Genomic DNA, 26,363 nt, shown 5'->3' with positions numbered 1-26,363 from the left:
TTGGAACTGAAGCAGAATAAAGGTTGAAACGTCTTCAACAAGCAAGAAAAGTTCCATTGCTTGCATTCAACCCGGACAATCTACATCGGTTGCTCCGGTTTGGACTACTGCCGCCCAGTGTAGAGTTTTGAAGCGCGAAGCATGTCCGTCCTTTTATATTTTGCTTTCCGATAGTGAACTATGAATGGCAGGGAGCATGTTTAAAGATTTGTTTTCTTTTATCAATGCGAGTTAGCTGCTCAAGCATGACAACCTTTTCCCCCCTTTGATCCCAGGTGGCGTTTGCATTGCGCAGTCCTTGAAGATTCCAAGGGAGCCAAAGCCGGGGGAGTTTGACAAGATCATTCGCCGCCTGTTGGAGACCTCCAACGCCAGGGCCATCATTATGTTCGCTAACGAGGACGACATACGGTAAGCGCCGGCTTCTAACAAGTGTCCCGCCGTCCGCGCACCCACTCAAATGTTGTTGTTTGGTCGCAATTTCTTTGACACCTCACGCCGTCTCAACTTTTGGTGGCTAAGATAGTCTGCCGGGCTTCACCCACAGGCGCGTTTTGGATGCAGCCAAGAGGAACAACCAAACGGGCCACTTCCTGTGGGTGGGCTCCGACAGCTGGGGCTCCAAGATCTCCCCCGTGATTGGCCAGGAACGGGTGGCGGAGGGAGCCATCACCATCCTCCCCAAGCGAGCGTCTGTGGACGGTGAGAAGCGTTGAGGAAGTAGCGAGCTGAACATTTCTTCAGAGTTGTCCAAAAGTCATCTGCAGCTCAGAGAGGTTTTTTCGATAGGCCCACTGGCGCTTGGAGGGACACGAACGGCAGCAATGCAGGAAATGAAAACCAGGAAGACAGATGAAGAAATCTGTTTATTGGTCTCTTAGAGGAGAAATCCAATCAGGTGTGCGGCCCGGAGCAACTTTGGGGGATTTGGCTGCCTTGCTTAAAAACGCTTCTCCGGTGCCATGGCCCAAACTCGGCTCACCTTTGGCTCCCTTCAAATCTCAGGCCGGGTTCTGTCAGACCGTCTAAGCTAGGGAAGTCAAGCTGTGTCTTACACTGAACAATGTCCCAAAGTATTTTAAACGCATGGCTTGGATATGTTCGTTTCTTACTGATCCCATTAAGGCCGGTCGGTCGGTCGATCCGGGCTTGGGAGAGTGAGACTCCCGCCACGTTCCCGAGGAGCTGCACAGGTGCATTACCCTGACAGCCGAGGAGATTAATGAAGGCGGCTTTTGTCCGCGTTTACCTCGAGTCAAGCACGGCTGACGTCAGTCCGCTACACTCCGGGGATTCCCCCCCCCCCCCGGCCCTCCGCGGTCGGTTTCACTCGCGCGCCGACGATGGCGCCCCCGCCGAGTGAGCTGCCGGTGGATTTTTCTTACAACCGGGGTCTTCTCTCACCATGCGTTATTGCGTTAACACGGACAGAGCTCGTTAAGACGCTTCATTTGCATACAGCAACCTGAATAGCAAATCACAACGACACGTCGTGAATGGTCTCTGAATGTTCTTGCAGCCTTCGACCGCTATTTCCGGAGCCGATCGCTGTCCAACAACAGGAGGAACGTTTGGTTTGCCGAGTTCTGGGAGGAGAACTTCAACTGCAAGCTGGGCATGCACGGCAAACGACTGGGCATCCTTAAGAAGTGCACGGGTAAGCCTGAAATCGGCAATTTTGCGGAATTGCACGTGAACAAGAATCCGTTCCTGGGCTGCTGTCCGTCACTTAGTTGTTAATTAGGAGCCTCATACTGGCCCACCATTAGGTAGCCACGATGTCAGCGGGTTCTCCTTTAAATTTGCTTGTTGCGGTCATTTAGTCGAAGCACGTGTGCATCTTTTTCCACGGCATCTGCGCTTTGACCCGCATTTTCTGCCGCGGTGTCAAAATGCTTGCGACTTGATTATTCCAGACAAACCGAGGTGTACCCCATCTGTGTTTACAAGCCGTAGGTGTGTGTCCATGTGTGTCACTACGCGCGAGTGTAGCTCAAGTCCAAGTGACTGAACGCACGGTCAGCACCGCCGTTCGATATGTCTTTATGACTCGCTGTAATTTAAAGCGTAAATCCAGTTCGGTGGTCGTCCTGTGTGCGCGGCAGTGTGTGCGCGCGTCGCAGCGGGTGTCCCCCCCGCTTGACGGCCGCCATTAGTTCCCGTAATTAGGTTTGCGAGGGCCGCGACTCCCGTTGACCATCCATTACCTCCGGTGGCATTTGCGCAAGCGCGTGTCAAGGGCCCCGATGTCGGACAGCCGAGTTCATTAATTCCAAGTGGCGGAGTTTAGCGACCTCCGAGTCACGGACGCACGAGAGCCAATCGGCGGGCCCCTTCTGCTCAAGGTCACCGCGGCGACGCACCTGATGGCGAGCATATGGAAATGAGCATGATTGTTGTTGCCTGAGGGAGGGAGCAAATAGAAACACAAGAGTGCCGTGAAGTGGAAGAGGTACGGCTAATTTCAATCAAACTGAAGAATGGAAAATGTGTACAAAACCCCCCCAAAAATACCAAATAAAATTGAATACAGTGGTACCTCGACAAAGTGAGAGAATTACAAGCTGTGTATTAAACCAAACTACACGGGCGAAGTCCACTAGCTTAATGCAGAATACTGGCTAACAGAACTAGCATTGATGTTGCAGTAGTTCTAACCTGAACATAAGCAGTGCCACCCCCCCTTTTTGCGCAATCTATAGACTATATCGTGAACTCGCTCCACGTTTCAACAGCACTCCAAAACGGCCAATGGACGATAACAGGCAGAGGGCGCTATACATGTATTGGTGGAGATTCCAGAGTCCCCAAAATGAGACGGATAATCGCCGCATACAGTGTCAGTCAGGTGCCGTCAGAAGCTGTTAGCCAGCTCTCGGTGGCGTACCGTTGCCATGGCAGCCAAGACAACCCCCGCGAAGTCCGCCGTCAGGCGCATTCGTTTCGGATGTCCCCCCCCCGGGGTCCCGTCACACGCTCTGCACCCACCTACCCGTCACCTCGTATTGTAAGGGGCTCGTGTGCTGGAAACTGAGGACAATTTTTTTAAAGTGCTCATAAAAGAATGAAAGCATTAGTGCTGGTTTGCTTTTTAGTGGGAATTAGGCGCCCCCCCCCCCCCCCCCCCCAAAAAAAAAAAAAGTTTCTTTATCGGTCAATATAGCTGAGAGAGTGCATTTTCTTCAGCAATTAAGTGCTTTTCAAAGGTAATTTGCCGAGCTGCTTGCTGAGGCGTTTACAACGATGTGCGTTATGTCACCATAATGCATAGAAGACCAGGCACCGAAGTTCTGCCTGCTGCGTTAATGGGACCAATAACTTGTCACTTAGAGGTGATTTAGCAACAATTAATGGAGAGAAAGGAAAAAAAACAAAAAAAAACAAGAGAATTACATCATCAAACCTGCTTTGAGAACACGCCTCTTCATTCATTTGTTCATAATTAAGGGCAGGATTTTTGCATCGCGATTTTGAATCCTCTATTCTCTAAGAAGCCGCAACGCTTTTGAAGACAGAAAAGCCCCCTCGGTGCTACCAGCGTGCATGCGGGCCGTTGCGCGTGAGGTGCACTCCGAAGTAGCTGCAAATCAAGCGTATGCTAACAAGGTGGCGGGGGCGGGGGGGGGATGGGCGGATTGTGTTATCGGGCTTTGAAAGCCTCAAAGCGAAGCGCGGAGACGGACGGCCATCGCAACAGACACGCATGCAAAAGACCTGATGCGTTGCATTTGGCGGTTCGGGCGCCGCCAAATGAGCTTTCCGTCTCCAGTCCCGTCCAACGCGCTTACTTTACTGCCTGCGCACGTCGACTGACGGATGCCCGGACGGAGCGCGCGCGCGCGCGAGCACGCGGCTTGCTTTGATGCCGCGCACTTGGAACGCATCACTGTAGGGAGCATCCGTCCATCACTGCAGCCGTAAACACGAACACGCCGACATGTCTCGGGAGGGCTTTCAGGAGACTAGCGAAGGAAGGATGGACGATGGGTGTGTCGACTAAAGCGGGTAGAAAACGTCTGCCAGGTTTTTGTGATGGACAAAAACGAGACCAGGGTAACTCACTTTTTCCACGATTCAAAACGCGTTCCTATAAGTGGGGAGGTGTGTCCAGAATTAACCAATCACATTCAAGCGGACGTTAAGAGTCAGGACACACCTTGCCACCGTTTAAAGTGCCTCAGATTAAAGTTCAGATGTTCTAGTAGGCTTTTCCTGACACTTTTGTTGTCGTATCTTACAGCAGGTTTGTCGAGAGCTTCCGCGGCAGAAGGATCTTGTTATTTTATATACAATCTATTTAAAAAAAAAAAACGTATATATGCTAGATTTAGCGCTATTATGCTAGGTGGAAGACATCGGCAAGGCAAATGTAACAGGAAGGAATTTTTCGATTAAAGACGACATTCACGCATAGACAGGGCGCGCGGCGTTACAAGACCGCTCATTTTTGAGAAAATTAAAGGATTTTAAGTGTGCCTTATGGTCCGAAAAATATGGGACTCTGTGTGCCCAGGAGAAGATTAGGAAATGATTTCCAAGGTATTCAGCATACCTTGGAACACAGTCGAGACGGTCATCATCAAGCGGAGAAAATATGGCACAAGTAGACCTCCCTTCAAAATGGATGAAAAGATCTGGGTAGGGAGGCTTGCCCATATTCTTCTCATTATTATTATTATTATTATTATTCATATGTCCAAGTAGGGTGTTGGGTGGCAAGACTTGTCTTACAAAGAGAAAAAACCCCAAAAAAACGAACTTTATGTGGCTGTTAATCAGAGGCACATATATGGTCTTAAAAACAACCTGAGGCGGGGGTGTGTAGACTTTTACTTTGAATCCACTGAGCGTTGCCTTTCTTTTGTTGTGCTGCTTCATCCCTGGAGCCAAGCCGCAATGAATCGTTTTAATCCCGCTAAAACGCCGCTCGACTCTAAGTGAACTTTATGGCTAAATGATCATTAGAACGTATTTAATGTCATTTCCCCTTCTCCCGCACGTGTCCCAAGGCTACGTTTCTGTCACTGCACCAAAGTGTGTTTATGCACATAAGAAGCCCTTCCTTCAAACACAGGCACACGCGCCGCAGCCGCAGCCGCAGCCGCTAATGCGATTTCACCTTCATATGTTTCCACTCCCGTTTGGTCTATTTGCCTCCTCTTGTACCTCGGCCGCTCTCCGTGCGATATCTCCCCGCGCCGCCGTCGGGACGGTGTTTGCGCCACTCCCTCGTTTTTGTGCGCATGCTCGCGTGGGATGGCTGGCTGGCTGGCATGGAGCAGGCGATCCCTCAGCGTGACATTCCTGTTAGCTCGTCGCGCGGCGCGGCGCGGCGCGGCTCCCGAGATCTAACGGCGAATAAAGTGAAACGGAAGCCACGCAGAGGAAGGGAGCACAGTGGAGGGTGATGCAGCATAATATGAATAATGACTCATGAATATTTTATTGAAGCTCTTTGTATCTGCGGTAATATATACCCATAATAACAAAGCCATGTAATATATATTAAATGCTTATGTCAGCAGTTTGGCATTATTCAGGGAAAGTGGTGCAGTGTTTTGCCTCCCCGCGGACTAGGGATGGACCGATTATCGGCCGGGACGATTACCGGCACCGGTATTTGGCTTTTTGCCGAATAACGGCATCGGCCCTTCTTTAAAAACTCCGCCAGCCGATAATAAATCCATTTAAAACTGTGGAAATTAAAACAAAGATATGTGAAAGTTGAACTTTTCTGTTATTTTGAAATGTTCATTTGCTGTAGAAAACTACATGAAGCTATTGTTTAAGTTTTCATTGATCCTTTTTAAACCCGGATGCTCCCTGAAGGTTTTGTTGACTACTAATAATCGGTATCGGCCCTGAAAAGAATCATATCGGTCCGTCTCTACTGTGAACGCCTCCTACTTCTTTGCCATTTTTGTCATGGAGATTCAGTCGTCATTCTCTGATGAATTTAAACCTGACTCACCTGAAGAGGTACTGACTTTAACCAGTCTTGTTTAATTCCCTTTCTTGGAGCACACATTTGCCGAGAGCTGTGCAATAAATCGAAATTCAATTGCAATTACAATTAATACACAGCACGATTATGAAATTGGCTGAAATCGTAAAACCTTTCTTGTTTTGTACACCCCCCCCAAAAAAATGATCGTTTGAAAAATCGTGATTTCAATTATTACCAAAAATAATCCTGATTCATCATTTTTTCATAATCGAGCAGCCCGTAATTCATTTTCACCACTTTGTTTTTTTCGATTCAAATCCTTCCAAACCGCTCCTGTGTATTTTCGAGAGCGCCTCCATACTTCCCGAAGACTGTCAGAAATCCGATGCATGTGTCCGGGCTGCGTTTTCTTCCCCTGTCTTTTGTTTGTTGTTTTATTGACATCGCAGTCGGCTCCGCGTGTAAACATATTCTCCTGGCGAATGATAGCAAATTGATATTTTACACGCAATCTATAAACAGACAAATGTGTCACTAATGACGCAATGTGTTCTCATTTATGGGACGTATCGATGTATTCCCTCGGCTTTACTGTTCACCCGTTTAGTCCCATGGTGAGCTGAATCTACCTCCGGTCCTCATTTTCTATTCTTCCGCCATTGATTATTCATTTTCGTCTTGGCAGGTAAGCCTTGAAGCTCCCAGACAGACAAGTAAAAGACAACTTGTGTGTGCGTCAAATAGAGAATAACAAATAATAAAAGTTGTCAAAGTTTTTTTTTTTGTTTTTTTTTTTGTGTGTGCGGGCATGCGTCTCGCCATCCTGTCATCAACTTGTCGTCTGCGGAAAAGTTAATCAATGTAAATATATTCATGACCATTCCAAATGATTGTGTGTGTTATTCGGAAGATTGCTCGCTTTAATTCCCCCTGTATTTATTTCTTGTGGCTGCGGTAAACAACAAACTGGCGTCTATATTTTCTGTTGGAAGGGAGGGGGGAGAAAAGAAGAAAAAAAAGAAAAAAAAAAGGAAAAAGGTAGAGAAAGCAGATTCTCTCATGGTCCAAACTGGGGAAGGTGTGAATTGAATTTGCACTGCTAATTGATGTTTAATTAAGGAGCTGATTCCAATCATTAGTCGGCCTGTCAACCGCGAAGCCATCAATCACGCGCGGCGGCGGCGGCGGCGATGTAAATGCCGCTTTGCACGCTGGGCCGTGAAGGCATCCATCAAGGCGCCGCCTCGGCGACTCAGCGTTTCTTGAACGAGCTTACCTAACGAAGCCCAATTTGATGGCGGAGCGTTGCATCCAGCTAGCAAAACAATGGATTTTTCAAGGTAGCGCCAAGAATGTTGACGGTTTGACCTGTTTGAGTGGAACTGAAAGAAGGCTGCAGCGGTGCCCTTGAGCGAAAGCAATTAAGCACAAGGAAAGCGAAATAAATAAAGCATGCGGGGAGATTAATTTGCGTCAGTCCCCTTCGCGATACCTAACACTGCTTGCATTCAATATACGATGCGGCTTTGACTTGCCGTTCTCGAATCGTCTTTCCCAATTCACATGAATGGGAACGCTATTAATCTGTTCCAGCCGAATATGCCTTGCTTTCACAAACTTTCCTCGGCGCAAAGCCAAGCGGTTGTTTCGAACGCAATCCGTGCTACGCTTTTCATTTTGCGTTTACTTTGACATGCAAATGACAATAAACAGCACGAAGCCTCTTTTTTTTCCAACCAGCAAGGTTGTATCTCACCACAGTCTGTACTTTTGCCGATATAATGCGTGTAACACAAACAAATAAAGAAAAGAAAAAATTTGGATTGGTCAGATGTCATCAAACAATCGAAGCAGTGTGGCTGGTCACCATGACAACTCTTTCCAGAACCAGATTAGGTGTGTAGCCATAACCAGGTATTTTTTGGGGATCGTGGCATTGACCGACACTTGTCTTAACAAAGGACAAAATCGCAAAAATCTATTTTGATGGCCTGAAGGCAGAAAGTGATGAGATTGAGTCCTCGTGCTGATTTTTGCCTCTCGGCTCCCCTTCCTGCGCGTCGTCATCGAGAGCGGAAAGAAAATGGTGGAATAATGCAACAGGGTGCGACAACCGTATCATAAATATTGTGTGCATATTATTTTAAACATTGCTCTCTTCACCTTTTATGACAGTTTTTTTTTTTTTTTCTTCCCGCCCTTCACAGAGAAGTGCGAATATTCTGTGTTAAGGTCCAAAGGCGGAACGTTCGACCTTGACTTGGCTCACTATCTTGAATCGGATATTGTTTGAATATGACACAAGAGTTCACCTGCCATTACGGACGCTCCGACGAAGCCGATAGCAGCTGGACTCTCATAAATACCCACTCGGATTCAATAGATTCCAATCCGGCACTCAAGGTCAAAAATACATCGAAATGAAAGTCCGAGGCGTTTCGTCCGGCTGCGATCCTCATCTTTGCGCATACGGCATACCGCGCAGTTCACGTTTAGCGGCCACCTGCACCCGCGCGGGTAAAAAAAAAAAAGGATGCATTTGTGCCAGTCGAGCGGCCGGCGAGTGGGCTGTGCGAAAACGCGCGCACCTGATGCAATCCCAAGAAACTGTGGCGTTCCCTCACCCCGGCGCCGCTCATAAGGACCGCGCTCATTTAGCCGCCTCCAGGCGCGATTGCGTTTTCTTGCAAAATGCTGATTAACGACGCACACTCTCCCGGCGCGGAGAATTTCGCATTATTCCCAGCGCGCCACGCTCAAAGCGCGGCGCGGAGCGGAGCGACTGCGCCGAATGAATGACAACAATTTGTGACTTTCACGGCTCGGTGGCGAAAGGTCAGGAAAGATGATTCCGTCGATATGTCGCGGGAGCAAACGGCGGTGAGCGTCTTTGTCTCCTGACGTCCGATTAATTAGCGGGGCGATTCGATTTGCGCGGAGGCGATTCACAGCGGCAAATATCTCGCGGCAGTTGACACGCGGAGCAGGTGAAGAAGCACAATCCTCACACATTTGACTTTTCGCAAGCGATCAAAGCATATAACTTTGCCTCAAAAGTCAGCTAGCTTCGTGCTAATACCTCACGGGAAGCTCAAGCTAACGACTATTTTGCTCTGGAACTGGACAAATTCTATTTAACTCGTTTTACTTTGAGCAGTTCCCGTCCGGCGCCGCTGATCACAATCTGTATTCCGTGACCGTTTGGAGATTGGGAACCCCGACTTTTGAGCGGTCATCATCCAAGCCGGCAGCCGGCGGGCAGCAGGCCTTGCTCGGGAGACGGAGAGCTGCGCTGCCCCGATAATGCAAAGTCGCCAAATGAATGCCTTGGTTGGCATTATTTATGGGGCGTGAGGGTAATTAACGTCGCGACGACGCCACGTCACTCGGCAGCCAGCTCGAGGGCCTTTTGTTGATTTTGTCGAGCGGTTCTCTGGAATGCTTTGTTTTCACACCCAATTACAGTTCCGCCGTCTGCTTTATGTGGCACAAATGAGCGCTTCGATATAGCACGGACACTTGTTGTGTTGCGGCTTGGCGGCAGTGCGGAGCGCCAACAGAACTGAATTTTTTTTTTTTTTTTGTCATCACTACAAAAAAAAAAAAAAAATGTGAAAGCTTTTTGGAACGACAGAGAAGTTTGGCCACTTTCAGAGAACATTATCAAAATATCCTTAAGCGACTCACTTAACCGGAGACCGGAGGGGATTTTTAGTGGCACAAATGGAGGTTATGCAAGGGGTCTTTGTATTGTTGCGCACCTTTTATGGCTTTCGGCCACCTGTAGCTTTATTTTTTTTGATGTACTACTTGAACGCTGTCTGTGCCGAGGTGCGCTCATGCGGCTTCACGTTGACACTCGTCATTGAGCTCTGTCTTGTTCGCGCAGCGTTTTCCAGTCGTTTTACAGTTCGGAATTGGATTTAGTCAGGACGTGGCAAGACTGTAATCCCCAGGCACAACGGGAACAATCGCTTGAAGTGGCACAGAAATTGCACCGATTCAGCAAGTGTCACTGAGACGGACAAACACGGCGGCGAATCGGATATAAAAGCAGTTGCCTGAAAGGTTACAATCCAACAAGACTAATGCTGCCTTCTTTGGGCAGCGCGGCGTGATGCTGTCATAAGTTCGTCTGAATTGATGACTTTTTCCCAACTCTGTAGTTTCTCCTTTGTTGCGGGGGGGGGGGCAAACTGGTCGCCCCATACAATGGCGTGCATGCGAATCCCCTCGTAGCCGTAGAAAGGTGGCGACTGCATTCCATTCTCGGGACACTATTAATGCCTCATAGGCGCTCGTATTGATCGAAGGGCCTCAGCTATTGTTAACGCCTCTCTGCCCAGATGGATTTTGAGTCTGTTGCCCAAGGTGGCTACTTGCAAAAAAAAAAAAAAGAAAGAAAAAGGCCAATAACAAAGATCGCAGCTGTGAGAGGAGGAAGGTTGGGGGGGAGGCTTGCCATTATGGCCTGAAATTGGTGGAAAGGTGAAATGGAATAGAAAGGAGGGATGGATTCAGAACAAATGGTTTAAATTTGTTTCCGAGGTGTTATGGTATTAACCTTAGTAAGCCATGTTAAAACTCTTATTGAAATGAATGGAAAGAGCCGTGATTGTTCCAGCTTCTCAAAAAAGGGCAAAGTAATTCAGTAGTCGGATTTCTTTTTTTTTTTTTTTTTTCTTCGTAAGAATTAATAGCACTGAAGAAGAGAATATAAAGAACAATTTTGGGTACATTTTATTTCAATTCAATGGACATTGTGGTGTCAGTATAGTACAGACAAGGAGACTCCTCAGTTAGCTGCAGTAAAAAAGTGAAAATGACTGCTAGTATTGTTTGTCTACATTGTGTGTTCAAGTTAACAATTGCAAGAGTGACCAAGGAAGACACTTAAAGTCCAATACTGTATTAAATGCATTTTTTATTTATTTATTTTTTTTTATTACGACTTGCTGCGCTTAATTATTAACTGCAGTCCTAAAATAGTGACGCGGGTTAGGAAATATTCCCCCGTAAGAGCGCTGGAACAGCCACGCTGCCGAAGAAAGCATGTCAATGTTTTAGCACGTTACATAGTGCACATTATGCGCCGTGGCCAGACGACGACGTGATACAAATGGTTGCCGGGGGAGGCGGTTCAAACGGCGGCCGCGCGTTTATTGTGTCCCGTGCTCGTCTTTGTACACGAAAACGCCATTAGGAGAGCATTTTTCACCTGCAACTGCAACCGGGGCGTGAATGGACTGCGGGGAGTGCTTTTTCATTAAAGGCCACTTTTTTTTTTTTTTCTCGCTTTTTTTGCCTGTCATATAGCGTGTTCGTAATCGGACGCAGCCTACTGCCCGCCGTCCGCGACGATGCCTCCAAACTGTTTTCCGTTTGCGACGCAGGTTTGGAGAAGGTGGGCCGCGACTCCAGCTACGAGCAAGAGGGCAAGGTGCAGTTTGTGATGGACGCCGTGTACGCCATGGCCCACGCGCTGCACCACATGCACCGCAAGCTCTGCCACGGCTACCCGGGCCTGTGCCCGCGCATGGCCAACAGCATCGACGGCAAGGAGCTGCTCGGCCACATCCGCGCCGTCAACTTCAACGGTGAGTGGGAACCGCAAAAATTCAGCCAGTCACAGATGCAGATACTAAATGAGGATACGGGATACCAGCCACATGCCGAACGCGATGACATGCGAGTCATAAATCAGTTCCATGACGGGCAAAATATGAGACCTTTTTTTTTCTATGAAACAATTAAAGTCTGAGTTTTTAATCCGGCTGGTGTGGCGCGTGCATATATTACGGAATAATTAGAAGCCATTCATCCCTGTACAATATCTGTCATTATAAAACATTTCTCCTGCCCTCTTCTTAGCAGGCAGTTGATTGAAATAAATGAAAGCACTGTAACCCAATTGGAAATCTAACAGGATTCCCGGCAGTTCATTTGTTTGACTGCAGCCTCCTTATAATTGCACCAAGAATGTCATTTTAAACTGCCGACACAATCCCGTGTATTATAGTTAGCAGAATGTGTGTATATAATTATTTAAAAAAAAAATAAATATATATATATATATGGACATATAATGAGGAATAAATGAGCCCTCCCAAGTGTACTCAATCCCAAATTGTGTCATTGTCAAACCTATTAAAAAAATAAACTGAGCAGACACATTGATGCCTCCAATTTGGCCCAATGCAGGTGCTGAATTCAGTCCTTCATTCCCCCCTTGTGATTTGCCCCCCCCCTCCCTCCTGAGAATTTTAATTGCTCTCCCTCATTTCCTCCTAAATAATATCAGACGCTTTATATTTTTATGAATGTTTTCTTAGGCATGCCCCCCACCTTCGCCCCCCCTCCCGATGCCGCTCGCCCTGCCAACTTTTCATTTCCTGTGTCCCTGATGCATTGTGCGACAAAGATGGCCTCTGATTAGTTAACACGCAGGGAGGAAATCATATGATGAGGATTACAAAAAGGGTAAAAAAAAATAAAATAAAAAAAAAGCACTTCCTGGAAATGAGTGTGCAAAAGAGCATATTTGGATCGTGCCGCTTGTCTATCGACAGGGTCTTGAATCTGCGCTCTGGCGCTCAAGAGGGTGTTTTCCAGTTATTGCCAGCTTAGGGGGGCGCCGCATCCTCCCTTAACCCCTTTGAATGACTTACCTGCGTGTGGAGGCGCAATCGGCCGAGTACGGCGGACTCCGTCTCACTCCGTGTCACGCTGCCACAATCACAGAGGCCGCAATGTTTTGACGGGCGCCGCAAGATTCGCAGGAATGTCTTCCAAGTGTAAATAAGTCATTGCGCTCACCCCGACACTATTTCCTGCGACGGAAGAGAGAGGATGTCTGTCATGTGGAATCTTCACACCGACACTTGATGCAAATATGTATATACTATTTATTTATATTCATAACGTATGCATAAAAATCACATAATAAATCGCGGTTGCAATATCGAGGGGGGGAAAAAAACAAAACAATTGTTTGACAAAATTGTTTAATATCCAGCTTGAGGTCCATGTCCTAGTAGTACAAAATGTGTCCTTAGTAGTAGGACAACTACATTACCAGTGAGTCTGAACACTAGTTGACTGGTGTCTAGTGGATAACTAGTCGATATACTAGTCGATAACTCTGTGCTACCAGTAGTGAAATTCTCCGAGTCAACATTGAGCGCTTCACTCGTAGGGCAGTTGTCCACAGGTGCACAGGCTTGGTTCACTAGTGACATGCTGTTGTCCCACTAGCTTGCCAAAAATGTCCCACTAGCGCGCAGAAACGTCCAGAGTGTGGGGGGGGGGGGGGGGGGGGGGGGGAAATGGATCAAATAAAAGTGCTTTCCATCCGTCGGCCGCATCGGTGTTTTAAATTGAACGCTCGTCCATCAGGCAAATGATTTCCCCGACGTGGCGGCTTCAGTTAGGCGCAGTGCACAAAGACTTGCGCTTGCTCCCCTGCCTGCCATAACGCAGCACACGTGTGTCCCCCCCACCCCCGCCTCCCCTCCCGGTCGCCATGGCGACGGCTCGCCCGTGCCATCGTCTGATCGCGTCGTTGCCACCGTTAGTTAGCCTCTGTAAAAGTGTACAAGAAAGAGAATACAGCGCAGCTCAAGAAGGACGCCAAATGAGACAGAAGCCCGTAATGTGATTCTCCTTGAAGCGCATCGGAAACGCCGGCCCGATAATTCAATCGGCTGGCGGGACATCGAAAAATCAAGTTCTGCGGGGGATCTGAAACAGTTCCATGCAGCCGGCCCGTGCGTGGCTGTCATCAGACTTTTCATCTCTCGCTAAACCGCAAATAGATGCTGTGCTACTTTGCTCTTCTCCTTGTGATTAATAGATCACAGCGTTAATGATTAATATCGTGCGACCCCCCCCACCCCCCCGTAGAATGCAAATAAGCTCCCGAGTGCTGCTTGTGGGGATGCCATGACATCATTTCTGTGTCATTTCTTGAGGATGACAAGTTACCAGCATGCGTCGTTGTGTTGAGTCATCGCTTCCTCCAAATAGACATGAGTATATCGTTAGCCTAATGACATAATTGCCCAACTCTCATTCGCTGACGCCCACGTCACTCACCAGGCCAGCCGCGTCTTTTAAACGGCAACCCCAAGAGGAGAAAAATAATACCTTCACCTCACATTCAGTTTAATCATGAAAATCTGTTTTTATCCGATTAATCGATGGGCTGGTCGGTAGAATACTCGATTCTGTAACTATTCGACAGGTATTTTCGCCAAACGATATTTGATATTTTACTTATACAAACCCACGCGCAGGTGCACTTTGAATTTCCGTTCGACTCGTTTTGCTCTGAGCGTATTCCACAGAGGCTTTTAAAACGACGTCTTGACATCTACGACGTCCTTTCGCTAGTGTCCTTATTTTCCTGCTTCACTCTCTCCCTGCACATTCTGTCCCTGCTCTGTTTGCTTCTCAAAAACTGCCGCTGACTCACCAGCTAATGTTTGCGCTTGTTCTCTGAACCCTTTTTTGTTTTGTTTTGTTTTGTTTTGTATGGAACAAATGTGTGCGTTTTAGCCAAAAGCCAAATCCACAAATCCGGTTTTGCTCCGTGATTGTTCCGTCAACTGTTTGGAGGACTCCACCGTCATGTGCAAAATTAACACTGCACTTAAATCTAGGAAAAATGAAATGTGAAAATCAATTGATAATCCAACATGTTGGATGTCCAATAAAGATTCTCCTTTAAACTGGTTAAAAACAAACAGATCTCAAAGATTAAATGCAAATGTGCTGAAGTGAAATACAAGTGAACTGTCCTTAGCCATTAATTCTTTCGTGTACCACTAGAGGGAGCCAGCGTACCCCATTTTTGAACACCGCCGAAAACAACGAGCTCTTCCGAAATAGTTTCAGAGAGCTGAAGAGCTGACCTCTGCCGAGGCTAATTAAGACGCGCGCTTGTTTGTGTGGACGAAGCTCTTGAAAGTTGAAGACCAAATCGTTGGCGCTGCACTCAAGCGTGCGCTTGTAAGGATGTAAGACAAGACAAGAAAACTTTCTTTGCCGTTTGCCAGGTCACGTCTCCCTCCAGGAGACAAGATGGACCCCGACGCGGGAAGCAGCTTGCGCTAATTAGAGCGGCTCGGCTTTGAGGGGGTGAGCGCCGTACCGGCCATGGCAACCTAGCAAGAATTTTCCAGAGATTGTTGGGGGGGCGCATTTTCGCAGCTGGGCGGATGATGAAACCTGCCTACTCGTAACGACCCGAGGCGGGTTGCGCGCCGAGCACAGTAATGGCGGAATTTACTCGAACGGAGATGATGAACTTGACCGGGACCCAATGACGTTGGGGAGCACGAATCAGCCGAAAGGGAGCGTCGCGACCTGACCTCGCAAAGAGGCGTAAGGAATAAAAAACGAGAGGAGAGGTGACGGGCAGCCTGTAAGACAAATGCAGTCGGTAACAACTCCAAATGGGGAAAGGATCCCGTCAAACGTTCGGCCGATTTAGCGCAATTGGCGCGGGGAAGACTTGATGTGACATTTATGAGCACGATGACCTTCAGAAGTTGAGAAAGTGAGATCAGGGCTTAGCCGGGGCACCTTGACTTGGAGAAGCAGCAAACTTTCGGAAACAAGGAGAGGGGAGGGTTAGTTTCAAATCCCGTAGGCTGAAATCGGCGCTTTGGAATTAGAAAGGTGAAACATTTGGGGGAAAAAAATAATGAATGTGATATTTTGAAAGCCGGTTTGCCTTCGTCTTGTTGACAGCTGAACAGGTCAAAATACTGTACAGAATGAAAGCACCGCTATGATTAGCTCCGATGTACCCAACGCTGTGGCCAGACGTACTTACGAGACACGCAGCTGCATTCCATATTTGAGTGTAATTGATCTTAAAAAGAGATTGGCAATTGATTTTATTTTGCCCGTTTACAGTTGTTCAATAGTCGTATTGTCTTCTATCATGTTTGACAAAATGACAAATTGTAAATATTGAAATGCATTTAAAGTGCAAAAATTATTTCAAGCTAATTTTTGTGGTATTAAGTCATTTCATTTTCCTGAGATTGACATTTAATCCCCTACTTATTACCTGCTGCTCTTATACAAGCAGCGTAATAAATAGGGATTATTGACATTATATGTTTGTACACTCCGCCTCACTTATCAGGGAAGCGGCGAATATGTTTTTTTTTTTGTTTTTTTTTATGCTCCAGGTCCCGCGCTTGCGAAGGTGAAGGCAAACAGCGGTTGAACAACCTTGAAAAATCATCGATGCAAAGTTGTTCCCAGTTTGGGCCTTGAGAGAGATTGGAGGCAGGCCAGCAAAGAACTCGCTCAGCATCTGGCGGCGTTGTCGTCGCCAACGCCAAATTGATCCCTCCACAGTAGAAACTTTAGAAAGGGGCCTAATTCTCCGCTGATGCTCTTTGGGCACGATTAGCAGCCAAGAAAAATCGGGGACAGCGGGGAAAAATGCTTAAATATTCAAAAGCTGACAAAGATAAGATGTGTGATGAAACATTTGGTCATATGCGTTGCTCACAACGTCTCATTAAGATGCAGTCATGGTCGTTTTTCTGAAGAGGATAAAGAATATATGCCTGTGAGTGTTGTTTGAATATCCGCGTCCTCTGCAACTGTCAGTTGTTGCAAAGTTTGTCTCTTTCTCTCAGACAACCCGTCCTCCAAACTGGCCTTTATTTAAGCCCGCACAAGCTTTATAATAACACTGAGGCTTCAGGCTTGAAAGCGGATGGAGCTTTCAAAATGTTGGCTTGTGGGGAGAAACGGAGCGAAGCAAGCGAGACGATGGGTATTTTCTTTTTTTTTTTTTGTGTGTTGGGGGGGTAGAAAGGGAGTGACGTGATGAAGCAAGACTAAAAGTTAAGGCGAGACAGACGGAGGATAGAGAGGCAAGCAGCTGCTGCGCGAGGCAATAGGGAAGGCGGGCTCGGCTTTAAGACTGCAAACAGACTGCAGAGATGTCCATTTGCGAAGACCAAATTCCGAAAGGAAGAAGAGCTGCAGTTGGACAGATGTTTCACTTAGCAACTCAGCTGGAGACAAAATGGCTGACGTTGAGCAAAGCGACGGTGTTTTGGACTCGGAAAGGCTGCCGCCCGCCGGTTTCCTGTTCCGTCCCGTCCAATCAACCGAACGGCAGCGGCGTTCGTCAGGAGAGCTCGTCCCTTAAACTGAAACCTAAATCAAATCCAAAAGTGACGCGAGGTTGTCAGCGGCACGCTTTTGCAATATTATGGCCGGCCGCGACGTCAATTTGCAGCAATTGCCGAAGCTTTTAAAACCAGGCCGTTATTTACATCCGCAAACACAAACCCGAAAGCCTGAATGATTGTCTTCAGCTCAAGGTAAACACCGGGGGGGGGGGGGGAAGGAAAATAATTCTGCTCTTGCGTCAGATAAAAAGATGTAAAATAACCGGCAATGCGAGGACGACATATTTGAAATGTACTTTCCAAGGTTGCTGTGGTGAATTATTTATTATCTGACACATTTTCCACCTGCATTGACGTCAGTGGAAGTCATTCAGCAGAGCGGAACCAAAGAGCCTCCAAAGTGAACACGCCGAAGCTTCAACTTCCTTTAACGCCTCTTTCCGAATTGTTTTCCTTTTTATGTAGCCTCAGCTGCATCCCACCATATCAATGACTTATAGTCGCCGGCTTTTATTTCCATAATGCGGCGCTTCCTCCGCATGTACACGGTAATTGGATTTCCTCTTGCGCTCCGTCCGTGTCCGCAATCCGATTGGATTGTGTCTCCATAAAAGAAGTACTGGAGGAAAAAAAAAAAAAAAAAGGACGGCCCAAACGGAACCAAAAGAGAAATAAAGGTTATTGGCGCCGAGCAAAGCAAAGGCATAAATGTACTCATGCGTGTATTTATTCACACTTGAGCACATATGCAGTTTATATTGTCAACAGACCGCTACATTCCGCAACCCAAGAGCCGACGGAACAGAACATATAGCGCATCATATATCAGTCGGCCTACATTACCTGCATTAATCCAGCATGTGGAAGAAGCGCTTTATTGATAACCTCATAAAAACGTTATCGCGAGGCTCCCAGCGTTCCTCAAATGTGCAATATAGCAAAGTCGCCATTAAAATGCGCTTTAAATGTTGCGGAGTGCAGCCTACTCCTCTGAGGTGCACATCAAGCGACTGCGGCCGGCTAATTACCATCGTATACTATTTTTTTTTTTTAATTTTTATTCAATTTTATTTCATCCCCCCCCCCCCCTCAGGAAGTGCCGGCACGCCGGTGGTTTTCAACGAGAACGGAGACGCGCCGGGGAGATACGATATCTTCCAGTACCAGATCACCAACAGGTCCACGGCCGAGTACAGAGTCATCGGCTCCTGGACCAATAAACTGCACCTCAAGGTGAGGGCTTTGCGCTTGTTTTTCTCTCATCAAGGTGAACGAACGCGATCAAGCAGTCGAACGCAAACGATGTTCGGAATCCACACAGGACTTCATTAAAAAATTAAAAAAAAAAAAAAAACACAGATGAGAAGACTAATGGGCAATAAATGCTTTGCGCATGATGGGTGCCTAGTAGAGTGTGATAGAACATATGTTTTGTTTTTGTTTATAAATGGGCTAGGCGTGATATCAAGTAGTAAGCAGAATAGCTGATGAACACTGGATCTATTAAAAGAAAAAAAAAAAAAGTCTACACACCCCTGTTCAAATGCCAGGTTTTGTGATGTTGAAAAAAATGCAACCAAGACTAATGACTTGAAAAAAAGTGAAATCATGTGCGATTACATCCAGACTTATTTTAATTCGGAATCACTTGCCACCAAGTGCCTCTGATTAAATCAAGTTCAGATGTTCCGGTAGACCTTTCCTACCTTTTTTGTTTCGCTTTCTAGTAGAAGCCTTTAGCTTTTCCGTCACCTTGACTACGGCCCCAATTCCAGCTGAAGACAAAAACGAAACGTTCAACCTTGCTTTCATCAGACCGTAACATATTTACGCGTGTTTGGTTGATTTTGTTCTAAATGTAACCTTTTTGTCCTTAACCAAGGTGGGGGGCAATTATGAACAATTAGAAATGGCCATCAAAATAAGCATAAAACCTTCAGTCTTTTGGCAGGAAAAGCTTACTAGAACATCTGAAACGGATTTGGCAGGAGTGATAAAAGAGGGTGTGCACACTTGTGCAACCCCCTTTTCTGAGTTGGTTATTTTTACTTCCCCTCTGCAAAAAAAAAAAAAAGAAGAAAAGAGCTGTACAGATCATAGGTCACATTTTGAAATAATTGATCTGCTATCATCTAAACCTGTCATTTGAAGAGGGGTGTGTAGACTTTTTTTATGTCCACTGTTAAACGATGTACCGCCTGAAAAGCGTGACGTAATCAATATTTAGGTACGCCTTGTTGGGCAATAACAACGCACCTAGCGATACAACCCGTAGGCTGCAAAACAAACAACCACAAGTGAAATCGCTTTGGGTTCCTCCGATCCGCCCAAAATCGGGAAGTCAATGACTAAGGGGTGGATCAGATAAGGCAAATGTAGTCTGTCGGAAGCGATCACGCGGGGCGAGACGTTTCAAAAAGTTTCCAAAGCACGCTCATTTGCACTCCTGCACACGCGCCGACACATGAGGACGTGAAGTAATTATTTTCACTGACAGTTATATTTGCATCCCCAGAGCAAACTGCCAAGCGGCAGATGAGAAACACTCTTGAATTCTCATTTTAGCGTTGCCACTTGTAAATTCACTTAAAAGATGTCATTTAGACACATGTATTTGATTCTGTTATCCAAGTTTCTTTTTTTTGTTGTTTTTAACTGGTTGGTTGCATTTATATAGTGGTTCTCAATACATCCGGGGTAGGTTTGTCTTTTTTGGGATCACAAATCTGATATTGTTTGTGTTATGTACTATTTTGCATATATGTGTATGAGGGATGATTTCCCACGGGTGTGCGTCCGTTGCCAGCCAAAACGAAATACTGTAGGTGTGAGAAACTGTAGCAAGTGCAAGAATAGTTAGTCAAGTTATTCATGTTTGCGTAACTCCAACAAAAGAGTCTCAAAGAGCTTCGCAGACACTCAGTTGACAGTGACTGGCGGCCATCTTGAAAAATTCTGAATCCCATTTCAGTGAAAATGAAGAAACCTTGAGAAGAGACCACGGATGAGGGTCTAAACATGCATGAAAACCTACGAAACTGCATATGTTTGAGGTGTATTGGTTCCATTTACAAAAAAATCAATCAAATTCCAATGTGCCAGTACCCCAAAGTGACCATGGCTGCGAGGGAACTAAATTTCAGTTCAGTTCAGTTCAGTTGCACCAACAGAGCCTTCTCATACCGCAGGTTGAGGCCATGCGCTGGAAGACGGGCGACCCATCGCTGCCGGCCTCCGTGTGCAGCCTCCCGTGCCGCGCCGGGGAGAGGAAGAAAGTGGTGAAGGGGGTGCCCTGCTGCTGGCACTGCGAGCGCTGCGAGGGCTACCACTACCAGGTACGCGGATGGCAAAGCGTCCAGTGGGCATTACAAAGAAAGCTTTTAGAGCAGGCCATCTTCTTTCGTTGAAGGTCAACCAACAAGAACATAAGCAAGCGCGAGCGCAGCGTTGCTTTGTTGGGGTACAGTCAAAGGACGAAGAAAATATCAAGCATAACGGCAACCAGGCTGGCGATTGTCAGCGGGGGGGGGGGGGGATCAATACTCATTTTGCTGACACGAGCAGCAGCCCGCAGATCAATAATGCGCTGACACATTTACTGTAGATTTGGGACTTGAGTGGAATTAGGTATGGCGCCATGACAAAACACAAGCGGGCCACAATAAAGCAAGTGGAGAAAAATAATGTGCCACATGTGCCACTCTTGACAGGAGCACATAATGACTTTTGGCGCATTGTTACAGTGCATACATGGAAGGCGAAATAAAGATTCACTATTGTTATGTATCGCTTAAGACTGAGTGACATATCCACAAAAGGGCAAAGTCGTAGTATTTCATTTTTCTCTTTAGTCTTGACCTCATACTTGCGCTGGACTGGAATCGATACTCTTGTCTTCCTTCCACGCAATCATCTGTACTTCTGCAGGCTTCCGAGCTCACGTGCGAGCTGTGTCCGTACGAAATGCGGCCTGACGCCAACCGCACGGGCTGCGTGCCCATCCCCATCATCAAGCTGGAGTGGCACTCGCCGTGGGCCGTGGTGCCCGTTTTCCTCTCCATGCTGGGCATCGTCTCCACGTCGTTCGTCATCGTCACCTTCGTGCGCTACAACGACACGCCCATCGTGCGGGCGTCGGGCCGCGAGATGAGCTACGTGCTCCTCACCGGCATCTTCCTGTGCTACGCCATCACCTTCCTGATGATCGCCGCGCCGGATGTGGGCGTGTGCTCCTTCCGCAGGATCTTCCTGGGCTTGGGCATGTGCTTCAGCTATGCGGCGCTGCTCACCAAGACCAACCGCATCCACCGCATCTTCGAGCAAGGGAAGAAGTCTGTAACGGCGCCCAGGTGAAGAGCGACACTCGCGCGGCGTCGCGAACGCACTCGAGGTGGCTGCAAATGGATACTTTGCCCGCGCTCGGTTGTGCCTTCGCGACTTCTTCCTGCCGGCGCTCGCCGTCATTATTCATCATTATGTTTTGGCCATGCATTATTTATCAGGCATGAACTCGCCCTCACCTCCTTGCGCCGTTTGCGCTCGGCGGGGGACACTCCTGGCGCGCAGTGTCGACCGAGTGGCTGAAACGCGAATGTCGGATTTAATGGCCGTCAGGTTCAAGTGCCCGCCGGCGGGAGACCGTCACCTTTGTTGCCAGGCCTGCTGTTGCACAGCCAAGTCCTTTTGCGACAAAGGTTGTGGCCAGATTAGCGCACCAAATTACGAGATGAGCCTGGAAAATTCCAGGACTGGCCTCACAAAAGATACCATTACGATGACTAAGCTGCGGAGTATCCCGGAAGAATCTCCCTGGGAGCGCATGAAGTACTACTTCAAAGGGGGGAAAACTTGCAGTTTGAAAGTAGTACTGTCCCCTCCATCTCAGATTCTGGGTTTGTGGTCGCGCTACTTCGCGGTCTGCCTTTATTTTGGGGGTCATCCCACTGTCAACCACGAGATGGCAGCACTCTATTTTGCTTGACATGGTGCAACTTAGACCTTAAAAAGTCCGCAAATGCTATAAAAATGTAACCTCTGTAATGGAGGGCGGGGTTACCGTTCTATCTTTTGTGAGTCCTGCTCTGGAATTTTTCTGGGCCATCTCATGTGTTTCGTTCGATACTTGCATGAGTAGAATGTGACCTCCTGGTTCGGGCAGGGAGTCGCCGGTTTCCAACGTTCCAAGATTAAAAACGCTTGGATTGCTTTATATTTAAGGAACACTTTGTACGGCAAACGCAAGAAGATACTGTCGCTAAAATGACGCGAGCTACGATGACAGCAACTTCCTTACTTAGCTCCTTTAGCTAGCTACAAAGACACCAACTTCTCGGTGAAAACTCAGCCACTTGTCTTGTTTTTTTTTTTATGATCTTCATCGGCCCACACTTAATTGTGATGACGCGCTTCTTAAATTGTCATCCCTCTCTCTCTCTCTCTCGTCCTAGATTCATCTCCCCGGCCTCCCAGCTGGTCATCACCTTCTCCCTCATCTCGGTGCAGCTGCTGGGCGTGTTCGTGTGGTTCGCCGTGGACCCGCCGCACACAGTGGTGGACTATGGCGAGCAGCGGACCCAGGACCCCAGGGCGGCGCGCGGGGTCCTCAAGTGCGACATCTCGGACCTGTCGCTCATCTGCTCCTTGGGCTACTCCATCCTGCTGATGGTCACGTGCACGGTGTACGCCATCAAGACGCGCGGCGTGCCCGAGACTTTCAACGAGGCCAAGCCCATCGGCTTCACCATGTACACCACCTGCATCATCTGGCTGGCCTTCATCCCCATCTTTTTTGGGACTTCGCAGTCTGCCGAGAGGGTAAGCCTTTGCCCATAAGTCCACTCAAATTCATTTGCATCAAAAACTGCACAAAAGCGTCTCAACGGGCTAGGAGAGAGGGGGAAGCGGCAGTAAAACAGGCCAAAATGCTGATGTCGGGCAGGGCAACAGGCAATTTGTATCCTAGGTTTGGTGTCAAGTAACTCAACAGACACCTCAGGGAGGAGCTACTTCATATTTCACACCGCGCCTTCCCGGAGGTCAAATAAGTAGGTGTCCCAATACTTTTGATCTTTTTAACAATTCGGCGACAGGTTAGTGGTCATGATGCGTTTATGGGCTTCCCGCGGGTACGGCTGAAGTCTCCTCTGCGCGTTTTACAACGTTATTACATTTTGGAATTACCCATTTTACAGTTATGGATTTTCACTCGACGCTGAAGCGGAACGGATGCGTTCTCTCCCTCGCCCGAGCCCTTTTTTGGAGATCAAATATGCGTTTTGCCGCTTGAGAAATAGATGGCCGGCAATAGAATTTTGGCAGCCGCAGCTCCACTAATATGTTGCGTCTGGCCGGCTGATTTTTTTTTTTTTTTTAGTGCGTGTAGTCTTTCCATCTGCTCGTGTAATGAATCACGGCATCTACAAATGCAGCGTGTTTTAAAACCTAGAAAATGCCAAAGGGGCTTCTAGTGGATGGAGCCGCGCACTCCAAAATGTCAACAGTCCGCCCCATTTTGTCATCATTCCTCTCCAAAAGCAGCTCAGTACCTTCGAGTCCGCTCAAACTTCACGACTTCCCTCCCACTCCTACAGAGGAAGAGCCGGCGGGTAAAATGTTTCCCTACTTTGGAGTGTCACTCATGCCTTTATTATTATTATTTTTTTTTATTATTCCTCCCTTTTTCCCGGCATTTTTCTTGGGAGAACGGCGCCACCGGGGCGACAGAGGAACAATGGCGTCTAAGTGCTCGTGTGGGATAGTGCTTGAATTTGTTTGAGAATGTTTCGATATAGTGATCCTTAAAATGTGATATGCGGGGGGGGGGGGGGGGGGGGTAAAAAAAAAAACGTGTCGTGAATTTAATTTTGGACTGCAGCAAATTTCAAGTTTCAAATATTTACCCTGTTTTCATTCCTTAAGCTAAGGGTGCTTTCGCCCATTGGCCCATTCATCGGGCGGCGCCGTCCTCATGAATATTCGAGGCGGGTTCCCCCCCTCCCGCTGGTCCGATCTCCATTTGACCTAATGGGGCCATGACCTTGTATACATTTTGCTGCGTCGGTGCCATTTACGGTGTGTGCGCAAACACGCGAGCGTGTCCCTCCGCTATATCGTTGCGTTCGCTCTCTCGACGCTTGCTCGCCTAATTAGACTGCGCAACGTTGTGTGTTTTTTCCGCGACGGCGCGCTGTGTGTAATTGGGAGATCCACCAAGTGTACGCTTTTATGTGTCCTTTCTAATTGGAATACTCTGTCCAATGTGAGGCATCTGGCCGGTTGAGAGGGAAAGAGGAAGGGAATAAACAGGTAATGATGTGGCTGGCTGATGGGGGCTGGGGGAGGGGGGGGGCGGTTTAATGAGGAGAGCTGCGCTCAGGTGGGCTCACATTATGATCAACGTTCCCATCACATTGTCGTCATCGCCTCCCGTTTCCCGCTGGAGCTTGCCAATGACAGAACTAATCTGGGCTCGATTACTCATATTTACTGCGGAATTAGACGCGTGCGGTTTTGACATATCACAGACATGAAATTCATGACAACCTAACCAGAAATGACGGCATATTATGCCACTTTAAGCTCTGGAATGCCACTCCCAGCTGGATGTTTACCGTCAAACTAAACATAAAAGCAAAGGCATGGGTATCCCAAGTTATTTACGCAAACTATCCGTTTAGCTAACGAAACTAGCATCAATATCGTGGTAGTTATCAACCTTTTATGTTTGATGCAGACAATATAACATGGCCGTCGCGCATATGTTCTTTATCCTCTGCAAAAGGTTAAGATTGAAATTGCAGCTTCCTGAGCAACTGTGACCTTCACTTCCAATAGTTCAGATTCCCTTTTGAGTACTGGCCAATGCGTGAGCATTCCAGGAGGAGCCACGGGGAAATTGCATTTGGTTTAATTCTTTACAGTCTTCATAATTATGACTTTGAATCTGGATGAGTAGACCGTGCAGCTCCAATCCGTACCCCTCCATTTTCTCTTTCATATGTCGCTAATTCAAACTTGAAAAAGGCTTAAGAATTTGGGCACGCAGCTTTTGTGCATAAAGGCCGGCTGGTGATTAATGGCAAGTCATTTACATGTTATTTTCCAACTGCTGGAAGTGATGTCTGAAAATGAGGAAGGCAAACAGAAGCGGTGATGAGCAATATAAAAAGAGTCGGGGAAAATGTGAAAGTTTGGAAATGTAAAAATGTAGAAGCCTTCGCTTTGATCCATTTTCCCAACAATGCTCGGCTGCTCCGTGACGGTTAGCGACACCTTTCCCTCCTCGCCCTCCTCCTCCCGACTCTGTTTTTCACCTCTCGCTCTCTCGTTCCCGCTGTGACTCAGAGCCGCGTCGAGCGTTCCGAGAGGGTCCCGCACAAGTGCCGCGGGGAGGGATGAGAGCGGCGAGAAGAGCCGTGGTGTCGTAATAGCAAGATGGGATGGCGGGATCGAGGCGAGGGGAGCTGAGGGCGGTTGAAGGGACTCGACAAATTACACATGAGGGAAGAGGCGAAGTCTGCACACATTAGACTTGTTTTTTTTTTTTATAGGTGGAAGGTAGTGCGATTAGTATGGACACACACGTAAACGGGATCGTCCCCTTTTTTGAAAAGTGAACAGTAAATGGATGGCATCCAATCCATCGGACCCTACACACAAATCTTTCCGGCGGATTTATGAGGGTGGCTGAGATCCCAGCGGAGAGCGAGTGACCAATCAGATCCCCTAAGCAGGGCGCGCCAAAGTAATCAATCCAAAAGTCATGTGAAAGTGCTAAACGGTGACCGAGTGGGGACATCGACTAAAGAATACTAAATTGAGTGAGAGGAAGAAAACGTACACAATCATAATATATTGTACATTGTCCTCACATTCTGCACTGCAGTATCTGTGACTTTGAATGTGTGCACTCCTTTAAAATGCCGGGTTTGGCCCGGCGAGCGACGTGGGGGGTGGTCTGTTGTTACCTCTTCGCGTCTTAGCCTATGTCCAGTCAGAGCGCGAGTACTACCATTTCGTTTTTACATGAAGTAGCCGCCTTGGCACTGCCACGTGGGCCCACGCACACACCAAGCAGTACGCGTAAAGATTTCAGTCTCTGAGTAGTCTTTTGTAGAAGATAATGAAGCCGTCGCGGACAGCGGCGGCCACGCTGGGGCCCAATTAAGCTGCCCTCATGCAACGTTGAGTTATTATGCCCGTGTGTCAGTTTTTCTTCCTTTTTAATGCCATCACAGCATATTGGCGGCGAA

The 26,363-nt window shown here is 47.6% G+C and overlaps 1 protein-coding gene across 3 annotated transcripts in view; it reads left to right on the top strand.

Annotated features, from left to right (window-relative positions):
- The window catches only part of grm8a (glutamate receptor, metabotropic 8a), a 112,132-nt gene that overhangs the window by 80,588 nt on the left and 5,181 nt on the right, over window positions 1-26,363 (top strand). For all 3 annotated transcript variants that reach the window (XM_086022973.1, XM_086022976.1, XM_086022975.1), the window contains exons 4-11: window positions 276-411; window positions 548-702; window positions 1,520-1,657; window positions 11,341-11,544; window positions 18,206-18,345; window positions 20,301-20,447; window positions 21,040-21,461; window positions 22,560-22,926. In XM_086022973.1, the coding sequence (XP_085879099.1) occupies window positions 276-411; window positions 548-702; window positions 1,520-1,657; window positions 11,341-11,544; window positions 18,206-18,345; window positions 20,301-20,447; window positions 21,040-21,461; window positions 22,560-22,926 (1,709 nt within the window). The remainder of the gene's footprint in view (window positions 1-275; window positions 412-547; window positions 703-1,519; window positions 1,658-11,340; window positions 11,545-18,205; window positions 18,346-20,300; window positions 20,448-21,039; window positions 21,462-22,559; window positions 22,927-26,363) is intronic.

This window comes from Filicampus tigris, chromosome 22 (assembly GCF_054856515.1).
Source record: "Filicampus tigris isolate MCC_2025a chromosome 22, RoL_Ftig_1.0, whole genome shotgun sequence".
In the NCBI taxonomy this organism is placed as follows: Eukaryota; Metazoa; Chordata; class Actinopteri; order Syngnathiformes; family Syngnathidae; genus Filicampus; species Filicampus tigris.
This window is presented reverse-complemented; position numbering and strand designations above follow the sequence as displayed.